The following is a 15,444-nucleotide window of genomic DNA, read 5'->3' as shown; positions in this document are numbered from 1 at the left end:
TATGGGGAGTTTCTTAAAACAGCTTTTTAATATTGTTAAGTCAGGACACAGTGAAAGTAAATCTTGTTAGTATTATTCATACCTATTACATTCCTTCCCTTTCTTCAAAATGCAGGGGACTTAATTCTTTATTCCACTATGTAACACAGCAACTTACGGGAGACATAGCTTAAGATATGTGGGTCCAGTGATTTAGTCAAAATTAAACAAGGATGTCAAAACAGCATAATCGACTTACAGCTTTAAAAAGAAAATTCGAAAGGTAGATCTTGAACCTTTAATTAACCTTGAGACTGGGGGGACGTTTTAAATTATTTTAGCATTATTTAAAGCCCTAATAGTCAGTAATATTTTTAGGATCCATATTTTTGTTAATTTTGATTCTCTGTAAATACTCTTCGCATTAATCACTTTTGCAAATTTTATTCTCTGTATATTTTTATTTATTAACTACAGTTAATGCAGTATTGTTATTTAGTGTCCCCTATAAGTAAGCCGTACATGGCCAGCTAGAAATAAAATTCATGATCATCATCATCAGTGTAGTTTCCCTACTGTGTACTTCTGTATTTTGTAGCTTTGTATGCTTGGTACTCTCCGATTATTTTGGAGTACCGTGGGATTGTAGTTTTCAGTAAACTTCACCAAACACAAATACGGATGACTTCGGTTACACACCTTAAACTGGTAGTCTAAAAAAACTACAATCAGTGGCAAAAGTAGTTGGGACGCTAGTGTCAGAATGGGCCTGAAAACCTCTCAGACGTCAGAAACTAAGCATAACTGTCAAAATTCCACTGAAAACTTCAAAATAAAACTCCCCCCCTCCCCCCAATCAATGTTGAAATAGACAAAGAAATGTATGTTCACTATTGGCAACATTGTTCTGGGGGGAAGGGGGCAATTTTTCAAACTCAGTAAGAAAACCAACTTCAAATGGTGAGTGTCCCAAGACTTTTGCCACTGATCGTCTATAAGCACCAAAAGGTCATTCATATCATCAGCTTACATAATGCTTTGAAATGAACTCATTTAGAGAAATATAGGGATATTATGGTCTATATAGTGACATCGTGACCTTGTGGAGCAATAGTCAATAAGTGGGGGGCTGTGCTCATATAACAATAATACCGTCGGGGGAGGGGTACGGGTTATTACTTAATATCGCACATCTTTTGAAATAATGGCGAATACTTGTTCTCTTGGATGTTGTAAAGACTTTGGCATTACAATTGCCGTGTGTTCGTCTTAAAAGTCGAGGAAATTGTTCATATTTATAGTATTAAAATAGTTGAATGGTATACAATGTGAGTCAACACTTGTAATTTTTTTAAACAGTCATGGCGTCTGTCTCTGTAAACACGTCTTTGCAGAGCGAAGATCAACGATTAATATATCTCATGACATACAGTCGGGCTGACACAAGCCGTTTCCCCTCGAGATCCAGCTTTTCTGAAGCTGTTTTGGAAGGTTGGGAAAACTGTGGAGTGAGGGTTTTGCATTGGGTTGTATCTTTAGAGGCACATGCTGATACCGATAATTCTGTATCCAACGAAATCAACAACTCCTACTATTATCACATGGCGGTGAAACTAAGTAAACGCAAACGTTGGCTTCAAGTAAGGAAGTTCTTACACGAAAGGTACGTAATAAGGGTTCATTTCAGTGATATCCACAACACCTACTATACTGCATATCGCTACGTTACCAAAGAAGATAGTGAGGCGTTGCATTCCTCAAACCATCCAGATTTGCAGGAAGTTCCCAGAACGGAGAGAGCAATAGCGTGTAAGAAGAGCAAACGGAAGCTCTCTGAAAGAGGAAAGAAGAACAAGAAATCACCTCGAAAACGCCTCGCAGTTTATGACGTTACTCAGTTAATTCAACAAAAAAAGATCAAATCTCGATTAGAGCTTGTATGTCTAGCCGTTGAACAACAACGCGAAGGGAAGACTGAGTTAGCTGAGTTCATTGCTAATAGAGGAAACAGGGTAGTAGATGAGGCCTTGTCACTCGCCCTAGAATTCTCTCAAGCAGAGGAGAAGTTTGCGCGTTCTAAGAAAACGCGTATCGAAATATTGGAGGAATGTCAGCAGCAGCAATGTAGCGAGGGTTGCGGGGGGAAATGGATTGTTGCTGCTGAGAGGCTGTTAGGTGCCCATGGTATCGTAGTGAATGCCTTTTGTAATGCAATTTACACTGCTCTAAAAGAAGGTCGGGGAAAATACCGTAATGCTTACATTTACGGACCAGCAAACACGGGTAAAACATGTTGCAATCCTGCAACAGGTTCGTTTGCATGGATGGGGGCCCAGGATGCAGAGATAATTTTTCTCAACGATTTTCGTTGGAATCCAGCAATAATAGCTTGGGCAGACTTCCTTCAAGCGCTCGAGGGCGACATCGTGCATCTTCCTGCCCCTAAAACATTTTGTAAACAGGACATCGAGTTAAGCAAAGATACTCCTTTCTTTGCAACTGCCGATGCTCCACTCGCGCTTGTTAAAGGGGCAATCATTGATCGCGCGAACACACAGATGATGGAAGTTCGCTGGCGTCTGTTCCATTTCTGGCGACAGATACCTCAGAGTGAGCAAGAGAATTTAGTTCCTTGTGCAAGCTGCTTTGCCAGATTTATTTTGACAAGCAAGTAATTGGTGTTCATCTTTGTGCGATCTCCCTTTGTTTACAAGAGACGGTTGAGGTCATGACGTCAAAGTCACACTACTCGGTAAGAGAAGCCACAGTACTCGGTTGAAAACGGCTTGTCTACCTAAACTTATCTGATGTATTGGAACCACGAAAGTAAATATGTAATCTCAACTTAACATTTTATTGTTTTTTTATACCTTTTCTTAAAAGTGGCAACTTCAAAGTGGTTTTTCAACAGTACTCGGCAACCTTTAGGGTAAAGTAAATAATGCTTTGTATTATTTCTTTAGAACGGGAGTGAGTACTGTTGAAAATTCACCTTCAAATGCAAAACATGTGAACTTGAAAAATAATTTGGAGAAAAAATTGATTGATAATTACATGCCTTGCATGGCATAAGTATAATGCGAACCGTTTAGGAAATACGAGCAATAACAGCTCGTGACACTGTGCGTTATTTTGGCGAGAACTGTTGCTGTCTAATGAAATGTAAACCAGCTGTTACATGTTATCTAATTAACCAATTTCAGTGACTGAAAAATTTCCCTTTAGCTTTCGTGTACACATATTTTATTATTGTTGACATTGTCCGTTCATTGCTACAGTTTACAATATTGAAATAGTCACTCTAGTACTTTGTTCTGTACCCCTTGGAACCCAATACAGCTTCAATACGTTTTGGCATGCTCTCTATAGTTTTGTCAATCAACTTGACCTCGATTTTAGCAAACATATCAAGTACTCTGTTTTTGAAATCTTCAAATGTTTCTTTTCTTATTTGGCACGATACTGCTTCCTCAGCTAAACTCTTTTTAACAACATGAAAAATATTTTCAATAGGATTGAGATCTGGTGAACGAGGCGGAATTTTATGGTGTTCAGCTTCTATCTGTTCCATAGCTCTAACTGAAGCTTTGCTGTTTTGCGAGGGATCGTTATCCATTAAAAATAAACGTCTTCCATTTCTTTTTGGTCCTGCTTGAGTAAAGCACGAATTAAAATTGTCTTTTATAAACTGAGAAAAAAAAACAGCATTCATTTTCTCGTAGATTTCCTTCAAAATAACGCCTTTTCCATATGCAATTGCCACCAGTATATGAAGTCTCCGTCCTCCTGCAAGACTCTTAGACCCTTTTGCAGTAACCTGAAGTCCCTCACCTTTCTTTCGCCAAACCTTTGCCTTTGGTGAGCTTGCATCACTCATGGGATTTCCTTTGTGAATGAAAGAAACTGCGTCCAAGTAAAATGAGATATCTTCTTTCCAAAAGTTAGGATACTCTAACAAATGGCGTTTCATTTCCCTGGCGTATTTTATACGTTTCTTACGATCCTCAGCAGTCACTAGCCCTTTTTGTCTGGCCTGAAGAAAATGATAGCCGCGCTCACGAAGAAATCGGTAAAATGTGCTCTTACTTGCCATTGTCATATTCAGTCCACTCTCTTTAACCAACTCTTTCAAGGTAAAGTTGACATTAGTAGCCCTTATTTTCTTCAAAGTACGAATAAGCATACGTTTATGTCTTTCTTGTAATTTCTTGGGCCTTCCCATCTTTGAAAGTACACTTCGTTTTCTCGCCAACGGAGCACATCTAACTATGCGTTGTGCAGAACTTTTGGATATTCCGCACTTCGCGGCTATCTGTTCATAAGACAAGTTACATTCTCTTCTCAAACACACTGCTAAAGCCTTCTGCTCAACACTGATTGCTTTTCTGAAAACCATTTTTGACAAAGTGATTGTTTAAGAAATATAACGTTTGCTGTCTAATTTCGTAACAAATTTAAACTCTAAGGTACGTGCATTACATTAGAGCTTGTGATTCATGAATTTTCTTGACAACTCCACGCCACGTAAATTATCCCCCTCAAGCACGTTTGCGAAAAGAAACAACAATCCCTTTGTACATGACAAAAAAATGTTTAAATTACGTTACACATGGTTTTCTACCATTGAGAAACTTTACGAACAAGTACACAACCAAAAGAAGTGCCCATGCATTACACACAGTAGCTCTCACTTTACTGACCCTTGTTAGTAGAAACAGACAATTGTAGCTTTGCCTACAGTCAAGAATTTTGTATGCTGTTCTGTCCTAACTTTGACTCATTTCTTTTATTGCCCCCTGAAGAGATCTATAGACGTCGGTATGGCCCATTGGCTTCGCAAACTTACAACAGTGCTCTGAGTAAAGGAAAGACAAGAGGTAGGTGATACAGATATGAAAGACAAGAGGTGCATGATACACCATTATCAAATATTTCCAAGACGTCTAATTTCAACTGACTTGTGTAGGTCAGCACAAGTTTTGAACCATTTATTTTATACGTGAAACTTAATTGCTACAAGTTAGAATCAACCTTTCTTCGCGGGTGTTTCAGTCCACATGATCATCTCCAAGTTGTGCCACTCTCCTTAAAGTGGTCGTCCAAAAAACTAGCTTTGCATGCAGTCAAGCGCTTTGTATGCTGTCCTAACTTGGAATCTTTTCGTTTAGTACTCCCTGAAGAGATCAGTTTGCGTGGCCCTTTGGCTGTGGAAGCTTACAACAAGGCTCTGAGTAAAGGAAAGACAAGAGTTAGAAGGATACCAGTCATGTTGATTGGCCAGGACCGCTCTGGAAAGACGAGCCTGAAGAACTCACTTAGAGGAATACGATTCAATTCAGATGAGGGTAGCACAGTCGGGATCGATGTTGATCCGTCGTACTTTAAAGTCACCACTGAGATTTGGAAAACTGGGGAGACGGATAAAGAAGCAAACACTAAAGATGAAACTTCCTATGAGCAACATGCTGCTCTCTTGGTTGTGAAGAAATTAAAGGAAGGGGAATTTTTTCCTGAGGAAAGCTCTGTTAAGTCTGTCCAGTCTGAAGACTCCTCCCTTGTAGACGTGGTGGCACCAAGTGCAAATACAGAGAGTGAGAGTAGCTTGATATCTCACGATAAATTCCCTGTAAATGTCTCGAAAGATAAACACCTGGGGCCGATTGCTAGAATCCTGGCTAGCACTAGCCGTTGGTTAAGAGGTATCAAAACTTCAAGAAATCCTGCAGCATCTGCTGGAGCATCGAGAGTTCCAGATTCTGATGATGGCAGTAATGTTTTCAACACCTCAGCAGATCGAAGAACCGATCGTACAAACAAAGTAAATGATCCTCTCAGCACATCCAAAATACCAGATGAGGTAGAAACTTTGATCAAGAAATTGTTACAGGCAGGCGACAAGACTAAAGATGAAGATGACATTTACTCGGTTTTATGGGATTTTGGTGGACAATCGGTTTATTACGCAACTCACCCACTCTTTCTTACATCAAGAGCTGTGTACCTTTTGGTGTATGACCTCAGCCGAGACCTTCATGAAATGGCCCAGCCTGTCACAAACCAGGGCTTGTACAAGAACATTCAAGACACTTTTGAAACAAGAAGTAATTTGGACTATCTTGATTTCTGGATGACTTCTATTGCCTCACTCGCCAGGCGAGATGACGCTCATACGGAAGAGTCAGATTCAAAATCCCTTTTGCTTCCTGAGAAACTTCCTCCTGTTTTCCTAGTTTGTACCAATGCCGATCGACCTTGTGGTGGAGCAGACCCTTTTGCGCTCGCCCGTGAAGTGTATGGTTCTTTGCAGGGGAAATCGTACAAGAACCACCTTTGTGATGATGTCTTTGTAGTCGATAATACTAAATCAGGTGGTGAATCAGAGTGTCCAGAAGTGGCGCGCCTGCGACATAGCATTCTAGCTGTTGCACAAGAACTACCATTGATGAAGGAAAATATTCCAATCTACTGGTTAAAGTATGAGAAAGCGCTCCAAGTCACTCTGGCTGAAGGTCATAAATGGATTTATTTAGAGCATGCTAGACGGATCGCAGCCGAAGTTTGCCAAATTCACGACAATCAAGAATTTGTAACATTGCTTGACTTCTTACATGATCAGAGAATTTTGATACATTTTGATGAAACTCCTGAATTAAGCAAATTGGTTGTCTTGGATCCTCAGTGGTTGATTGATGTGTTAAAGAAAGTGATAACTGTTCAGCCTTCTGATTGTCACGGAAACGTTGAAATAAAACAATTGTGGCACAAACTTGAGACAACAGGAATCCTCGAAGAAAGGCTCTTGAAGCATGTGTGGGACCCACTAATACAAAAGCGTGAAACGTATGGAAGCTTTGTTGCTATCATGGAGAAATTTAGTTTGCTCTGCTCTTGGCCTTCGTCAGATATTTCATGTAATAAGCAGTACTTGGTACCATCCATGTTAATGTCGCACCCACCACAGGACATCACGGAGTTGATTGCCTCTGCAGATCTCCCTTCCCTTTTTCTCAAGTTTGAGCCTGGACAAGTTCCTAGGAGCTTGTTTCCGCGGCTCGTGTTACAGTTCTTTCAATGGGGCCAAAAGGAATTTTTGAGTTTACTGCATCCTCAGCTGTACAAGAATTTCGCCAGATTTTACACAGCTGGTGACGAAGACTGCTCCGTGATCCTTTTGTGTCGTTCGTCCTTCATAGAAATAGTTGTTCACAGAGGAAATGTCAATCCAAGATTAGTGGAGGGCATTCAGTCAAAGTTGACCATTGAGTCTTTTGAAGTGTTCTGTGCTCGTGCTGTTTACAGACAGTTGTCTCTGATGCTTGAATGTATGCGCAGGGAGTTTTGTTGGTTGAGGAACATGACATATCAAGCAGGTTTTATTTGCCCGGTATGTTGCCATAGAAAGGTAGTCAACTACTGCCGCACTCATCACAAGCAATATTGTGAGCAAGAGGAATGTCTTCATTTCTTATCTGAATCTGAGTTGCAAAATGCCAATCAGTGTATCATATGCACCAGAGCGGCTGCTGCAGTGGATAATAAAGTCCACGTCAAGACTTTTTCAGCGTGGTTCATGAGTCCAAGTGAACAGGTAATAAGGACTGGAATACAAACTTAAATTGATTACCTTAAGGAGGCTCAAACCACTTTCGCTTCTTTCAGGGTGCAGGGCTGGCGTAGTGGTGAGAGCACTCACCTCCCACCAATGTGGCCCGGGTTCGATTCCCAGACTCGGCTACTATAAGAATAAGAATAACAATAATAATAATAATGATTCAAGATTTCAAGATTTATTATTATTATGCACTATTTCAGAACAATGGACATAACAATTAAAAGAAAGAAGGAAACAGACTAATTATACTTAAGTGAGAAAAAGTGGAAAGTGCGTAGTGACCATAGTAACAAATGCTTTTGAGATGGCCACTACCACAAGAATTAAATGAAAGGAAAAAATATATATATACAGGCATATATGTATAGAAGTGAACTGGCAAAATAGATAGTACAGATAAATATTAAATTAATAGTAATAAATTAAGAAATTGACAAATTTACGTAAATGTACAATATTATTTACAATACAGACTACAACAATATTATTTATAATAATAATAATAATAATAATAATAATAATAATAATAATAATAATAATAATAATTACCCGAAAGTGGTTTTCACGGTGGTCCTGCCTCTGATCGAATTGGAATTTAGAAATGCTGGTTTTTGAGCAGAGGGGAAAACCGAAGAAAAACCTCTCGGAGCATCGTAACGAACCAACAACAGTTTGGCCACGAGTCTGGAATCAAACCTGGGCCACAGTGGTAGGAGGCTACTGCTATCACCACTACGCCACCCCTGCTCATCTTACTCTGCTCCGAGACCGTTGGTTCTCACTCTCCTCGAAAACCAACATTTGAATGGGCCATTTCCGAGTTGTTCTTTGTGTCGGTTTCGAAGTGAGTCTTGGTGCTCAACTATTGTAAGGGAAATGGTTTTGATTTGCAGAAGAATACGCAACTCATTTCCATTTGAATGGTTGTGCAGCAGAACTCGCTTTGAAACTGAGGCATGCAGCAAACTGTACCATTTAGAAGGATTGAATCCACCGGCCGGTGTTGCACAGAAGCGAGGCCCTCCCAGAGGTTTCGGGGAACAGAGAAACATGGCTAATTTGAACTGGGGAACAGGGGAACAATGACAAAATATGTTAAGGAACAAAGCAGCGTAAACAGCTTTAGCGATCAAAGAGCTGAGAACACGTTTGAAAGTAATTTGGGGAACAAGAGAACACAAGCAGATACAGTATATTTAAAGGGAACAAGGACCCCCCCCCCCCCCCCCCCCCCCCATCCTCTTTCCTGGGAGGTCCACAGTAGTCTGTTGCTTAACTTATTCAACCACTGCTGCAAGGCATCACCAATGGTAGATGTATAATTTATCCAAGAGCTTTGGTGACTGCAGTTAGTGTATACTAAAACAGTGTATAGCGTCGAAGGTGCCCTGTAATTGGCTAGCTATACTCAAACTCCGGATATCCTTTGCCTTTCACCTCCGAGCAACTCGCGCGGATTTTGCGCCCGAAAATTCTGTAATCGTTGCAGGAAAAAATCAGTTCAAGTCATCTTTTCCTGCTAGCCACCGACATTTAAGGCGCGTTTACATGACAGAGGAAAAGTGGCACGGTTCCGATTAAAGTGGAACGGTTCCATTCATTTTTGTAAAGAAACAGTGAACTTTAACCGTTCCGCTACGGGACCATAGGCGCTTATGGTCCAGTAGCGGAACGGATAAAAGTTCACTGTTTCTTTACAAAAATGATTGAAACCCTTCCACTTTTAATCGGAACCGTGCCATTTTTCCTCTGTCGTGTAAACGCACCTTAAATGTCGGTGGCTAGTCCAGCACCAGCCACCTCCACTTCGGTGAATAGTAAAATTATTTTTCGTTTTAATTGCAGGCAGCAACAGATGAGATTGATGGAAAACGGTTTCTGTCGGGTGAAGGTAAGTTTGTGGCTTATTTACGAGTGCGGTATTTTGGATCACATGATTCGAGCAATTTTGAAAAAAAATGATGTCACTTACAGGTAAAATCACACATTTCTTCGTTAAGCCACAAGACCCGTTCGCGTCGTTAGAATTCAATTATTTCTTCTTGAAAATAACTTGCTACCTGGCTGCTAATATCGGCGCATTCAAGGTTTGTTCGCCGTTTTATTTCTTCTGTTAAGTCAGCTGAAGTTGGAGATCAGTCAGTGCCGATTTATCTTCAAACAATAATAGTCTTTGCATTGCTTTAGGGAGTGAAGACAGGTCTCTCGCCCGGCTTCCTGGCGATGTTGTAGAATCGCTTACTTCGTGTTCATGTGATCCAAAAGAAATTGTACTTCAGCTGAAAGAGAGTCTGCATTTGGAAGAAAAGTGTTTGGGGCAACCAAACCCTGAAACAAAGAGAACGATCCGTTGCCTGGCAAAGAGAGCAAAGGTTTCAAACAGGATGGAGGTTGTCAAGCACTTGAGAGAAATTACACCCGCAGGGACAACTGGTGAGTTTGTCAACATGCAATGGTTTAATTGGCTACAAAGTCTACAAAGGTAGACTCTACAGTGAGTTGAGCCAGACAAAAGCAATGAAAAAGATCTTCCGTATCTCAGCAAACAGAACCACGTAAGTCTTAGATAACTCGTGAAGGTTCATGTTGTCAATGAAAGGTAACTCCTGTTACAAAAAAGTACATCCTGAAATGATAATTCTAATTCTGTTTGGATTTACCTCACCAACCGTCTCGCCGATAACGACGTGTTAATTATTTTTTTCAATTTAGAATTTGCATTTTCAGTAATCTCTATTGCTTGTTACATTTTTTCTTGTCTGTTACAATGTACAATGTTTTTTGCAGGTCCCTTGCTGCCAGGGAACCTTGATATTCGCAAGATCCCAGTTCGTCAGATGAGAGAAATTACAATGAACTTAAGCAGTAAGTTGAACCCAACATAGGGAAAATGGGACAAAATGAGCTCCAGAAGGAATTTGAATACCCTCTTTTCCTAGTTGCTTTTTGCCGTACTACATTTGAAAACAGCTGTCGTGGGTAATCATGAAGATGGTGATTTCATTAGCATGAAGTCTCAGCATTCGAAAAGTTTCTCTCATTTGCATATCTCAGTATCCCAAAAAGCCATATTTTGATGAGTCGTTTAACTTTCTCTTTGTGAAGCATTTTCCCAGTATTTGTATCTTAGGCCTTTCTATATTCACTGGCATCATTCGCATGCTAAAGTTCAGTCCCTTCGGTGGGTGTTCATCTTGGTCGGTTGACCATTTGAAAGACGCAAACAAGGGATTTACCTTAATCACATCATATCATTAGTGGTCATATCATTAGTAGTCACAAGTCCCGTGATCCCTTGCTGCCTTTAATCTCTTCCCAAATTTTCAGCTAGTTGATTGTTTGACGGGCCTTTATGTTGTGCAAACGTTATTGGATAAGAAAATACAATGCGTGAATTCTGAGATGACTGATCCTAAGAAGTTCATTGGACAATAAGAAATGTCCGTTTCTGTTGCAGGTGGAGAAGAGTGGAAAGATGTTGCTGAGAAACTAGGCCTCAGCCCAACAGAAATCCGTTATCTTGACAAGCGAACTCTGAATCCCTGTGATGCTGCACTGGATTTTAGTAGTCAGCGGTGTCATATTAATGTGGACGATCTGTACGATACGCTAACCGATTGTGGGTACCCTGTGCTAGCCGACACCTTATGAAAAGATCGGCTTTTAAATATTTAAACTTAGGTCTAGACGTGATTTGGCTATTCATCAAGCCGTAAATAGATAAATAAATAAATAAATAAATAAATAAATAAATAAACACGGATACGGGCGAGCGGGATTTAGCTTATGAAGACTGCGGGCTTAGGTGGATGACACCTACCCTGCCAACTAGATTTTTCACCACTTTCGTTTTTTTATTGTCGTTTTACGAATGTCTCTGCCACTGATATTTACTTCCTCGCGGGAAAACTTCTCCTCCTAAACGACTCTTTCGTCAATTGAGTTTTTGAGCATACGCTATCATTACCTTCATCCTTTTAACGGTTTTATTTAAACATGGCGTCATTTCTGTGATTGACCAAACGATAAAAACGGCGATGCGTAGTTTAACTACCAGGTCCGGGTTGCTCGAAGCATGGTTAGCGCTAACCAGCGTTAAATACCATGGAAACCTATGGGTTTTGATACCTCTTAACCAACGGTTAGCGCTAACCATGCTTCGAGCAACCGGCCCCAGGCTGTTAGTCGTTTCTATAGTAACGATGACGTTATCTTAACAAGGAAGGGGATCGTTTCGTGCTGGAGGTTCTTTGCTTCGGAGTGGAAAGTGGCAGCGGCAAAGAAAACACTTCTGCTAGCCGGTAATAACAGTTTTCTGCGCTTTATAGATACCAATATCCTAAGAAAACCGAATTAAATCATTGTTTAATACTCAAGCCCAAAAGTATTAAGCAAAAACTATTAAAACAGGGGGCCATTTTGAAAATAAAAGTATATTGCCTTTCAGAAATAGTTTGCTGCTACTACGCTAATTACCATTAATAGGCGCATCCTTTACCTTTTCAGCAAATTGTTAGCATTTACAATGTAAAAGGACTCTTGCGATAACATTGGATGAACGCGCTAGACAGGAGTGTCGAAACCTTAGGTCTTTGCATTATAACTTTTTAAGCTACATTCAAATTTCTTCAAACCAAATTTGCATCAGACTATGTCTGATTGTCAACCTGGCCCGGGTTGCTCGAAGTATGGTTAGCGCTAACCAGCGTTAAATACCATGGAAACGTATAGCTTATGATATCTCTTAACCAACGGTTAGTGCTAACCAGCCTTCGAGCAACCGGCCCCAGGTTGCACTGTGAACTGTGATGATCTAAGGTATAAACTTTCAAACGGCATTAAGGAAAATTCTTTATTTTGCTGGGAGTATTATGAAATTTCTTTTCTTCGTAAATTCTTTTTTTTTTTTTACTAAATCTTTAGCTATCGTCTTTGGCGTCGTATTGTCGTCACTAGGGAATTTAAGAAACGGCGACGGCTACGACTAAGACATCGCCACAAAACAGTAATATCACTGGTTAAAAGAGCATAAATAATCGTGCTGCACGTGCAGCACGTATTTTAGCAAGTAACTTAGCGGTCCTCTGCATAACGACGACGTGAAATCACCAAATGTGACGACAACGTAAGCATGCAACAGAGAATCCTTCATTCTCTTATTTAACTCTGAAACCGCTAGTACCAAATTATTTTTAGGATACTTCGCCCACATTGTAGGACGTGAGCGAGACTGAATAATCGCGAAAGACGTTTGATAGAGCCAAGTTAGATTTTGAGGTGACGTTTTCTTCGACCGTCGCCGTCGTAGATATTAAATTCCCTACTATTATTGTTAATCAGCGTAGAATGTTATCTTAATTCCTTAGGTTATAGCGTATTATCAGTCTAAGGCGCTGTTACATTTAGCGATTTTCCTTTAACATGTCTCGCAAATTTGTTGCGACAAATGTTCTCACATTGCAAAACAAGTTGCTTGACGGGTGTTACACTAGGCAACGTATCTTGCAGCTTGTCTCGTTCTCGATGATCACATGAGACTAGAGGAACATTTTCATCGGCTGGTGCCGCAAACCGATGCGATACAAGTTGTTGCAGTGTTGATGTCGCCATTTTTATTTGAAAATGTTTGTAACACGCGTGAGTATTTGCCTCATATTGTAAACTGATAGCCTCTGCACGCGCGCACACTTGAAGGAAATGTTCACTCGTGCACAAAATTATTCAACATGTTGAATATTCGGCACCGGTGGCACGCCTGAACATTGGCGCTCAAAACTCCACCGCGCACTGGGGGAACTGCTGAGCTGATAGCTCTGGTGTGCGGCGGGCTTTAGTGTTAATGACTTTTTTAGTTTAGTGTTGTGATTTAGTCATGTAAAAATGCGCCGCAGTCCACGTTGTAATTAGACTGAATTAGTGTAACCGTCTTTGTGTGAGGAAAGACGTGATTAGACCATTTTACAATTGTAGCTAAGTCACCTGGCCCAAGAATGGAAGTGAAGCTGCCGGTGACTCTGCTTTGGTACAAACCTTTGTGCTTCTGTAATGTTAATGTAGACTAATTAGAATTACAACAACACAATTTACATGAGGAAAGCAGTTAGGTCTATACAGAAAGCCATAAGGGTTGAAACGTGTAACGCGCGTTCACAGCTTCCGAATATTCAGTGCGAACTGATTGGTTGAATGTTTCAGTGCTAAGTAGCATATTTGGAAACCTCTGGCTCTTGTTGTTCCAAAATAATATGGTACTTAGAAAAATTGAATATTCACAAGCTTGTTTCCCAGCACTCAAGGGGCCGTTACACGTTTCAACCCTTATGGGTTTCTGGTCTATATCAATACAAGGTCAACGGCAGCCTCGGAGCCATTCATAGGCTAGATCATTGGAAAAGGAACGCTTGCAGTGCAAGAAACGGGGCAGGAAAGAGGTGATTAAAGGCTTGCGATCTCAAGGACGGACGAAATCCATGACAAGTTGCTAAGCATCCACAAAACCCCTTGAATAAGAGGTCAGGAGATCAAGAGGTTAAAGTGTTGACAGGACTGTGGCCAAAACTTGCCTACGAGAGAGCCGGCGGGGAGCCACAGAGTATTCACAGTAAGAGGAAAGTAAGAAGCAGCTGAAGAAAAGTTTGAGTGGCAGGGTGACTTTGATTGATTGTGGTTGATTGTTAGAAGTAGAGCGTTTCGGTAGCGCAAGCTGTGTGGAGGCCATGGAAAGAAGACATCGACAAAGGAGAACTGCATTGTTTTGTTTATTTGTAAACATTTGTTGTGTCAAGCCTTAACTAAGTTCGTCATTGAGTATGAATTAGGTTTGCGTTTTGAATGAATTTTGGCAAGATTTAAGAACTGGATTAATTTTAGGATTAGTCTAGAATTAGTCATTTGATGTTGTCCTTTAGCAGCATATTTTAGATGAATAATAAATAAATAAACAAACTGTGAGGCCTTGAGCTGATTTTTGAAAACTTTAATCCTAGCTTTCGCCGATCCACAGTATTATCTATGATGCCTCACTCGAATACTCAGTTTAGTCAGTATGATTTAAATCTTTTTATGGTCTTCCGGGAAAAAAAATCAAAAGAGTTTTTAACTAAAGGGACCTCATTAGTGGTCACTTGCCTCCTCCTACCCGTTTTCCGTTCAACACTGCATCAGTCTCTCAAATGATTCCCAGAGGAGCACAAAAGGACGCAGAGACCGGACAATCGGGAAATAGTTGCGCTACCGGTGTTCCTTGCAATCTCGCACACAGAATGTTTTACTGAGACGAGCTGGGTGCCTCGTACCAATTGCGCTTTTCATAAACACGCGTTTTTCGGAGTTCAATTCTACAGTTCAACGGTTTCATTAATTATATTGTACACAATGAAGTATCTCCTTTGTCATCCCCGTAGCCCATACGTTAGCGTTATAAGTACTTTAATTAGCATAATTACTCATCCCTGGCCATAGCTAACTGAGCTAAGCAGAGGGAAATAAAGGGTATTTTCGTGAGCCGTGATCGGACCCTTTCATTTACTCGTGTAATTCCTCGTGTAAAGCTTGTAAAGGCACCTCTGGCAGCCGCTGCCAGTCCATATTTGATCTCATCAACCCACCCAACACAAGCATGTTTATGAAAGGGAAACAGACCACAACACCGGAAATCTCTCCCCTACTCTTTCACGCACAGTGTGTGGGTTCTTTAAAGCAATCGTGTCATCAAGAAATCAACAAACCGAAGCGAGACATCCTTTTTTTTGCGGGGGCGAACGACACAGCCGCAAAGAAAGGTCTTGGCGGTAACATTGATGCTACTTTTGATGCGATCAATCCGACGTCCTGTCGGTTTGAAGAGTTTTTCC

General features: G+C 40.6%; 1 protein-coding gene across 2 annotated transcripts in view; it reads left to right on the top strand.

Moving 5' to 3' along the window:
• The window catches only part of LOC138006178 (uncharacterized), a 69,545-nt gene extending 55,027 nt beyond the window's left edge, over positions 1 to 14,518 (top strand). For both annotated transcript variants that reach the window (XM_068852330.1, XM_068852329.1), the window contains 6 exons: positions 4,782 to 4,856; positions 5,148 to 7,567; positions 9,437 to 9,482; positions 9,779 to 10,024; positions 10,379 to 10,456; positions 11,049 to 14,518. In XM_068852330.1, coding sequence (XP_068708431.1) covers positions 4,782 to 4,856; positions 5,148 to 7,567; positions 9,437 to 9,482; positions 9,779 to 10,024; positions 10,379 to 10,456; positions 11,049 to 11,242 — 3,059 coding nt within the window. In that variant the 3' untranslated portion in view covers positions 11,243 to 14,518. The remainder of the gene's footprint in view (positions 1 to 4,781; positions 4,857 to 5,147; positions 7,568 to 9,436; positions 9,483 to 9,778; positions 10,025 to 10,378; positions 10,457 to 11,048) is intronic.
• The last annotated feature ends 926 nt before the right edge of the window (positions 14,519 to 15,444 follow it).

Source organism: Montipora foliosa, chromosome 6 (genome assembly GCF_036669935.1).
Source record: "Montipora foliosa isolate CH-2021 chromosome 6, ASM3666993v2, whole genome shotgun sequence".
Classification (NCBI taxonomy): Eukaryota; Metazoa; Cnidaria; class Anthozoa; order Scleractinia; family Acroporidae; genus Montipora; species Montipora foliosa.
Note: the sequence above shows the minus strand (reverse complement) of the source record. Positions and strands in the feature narration are given on the sequence as shown.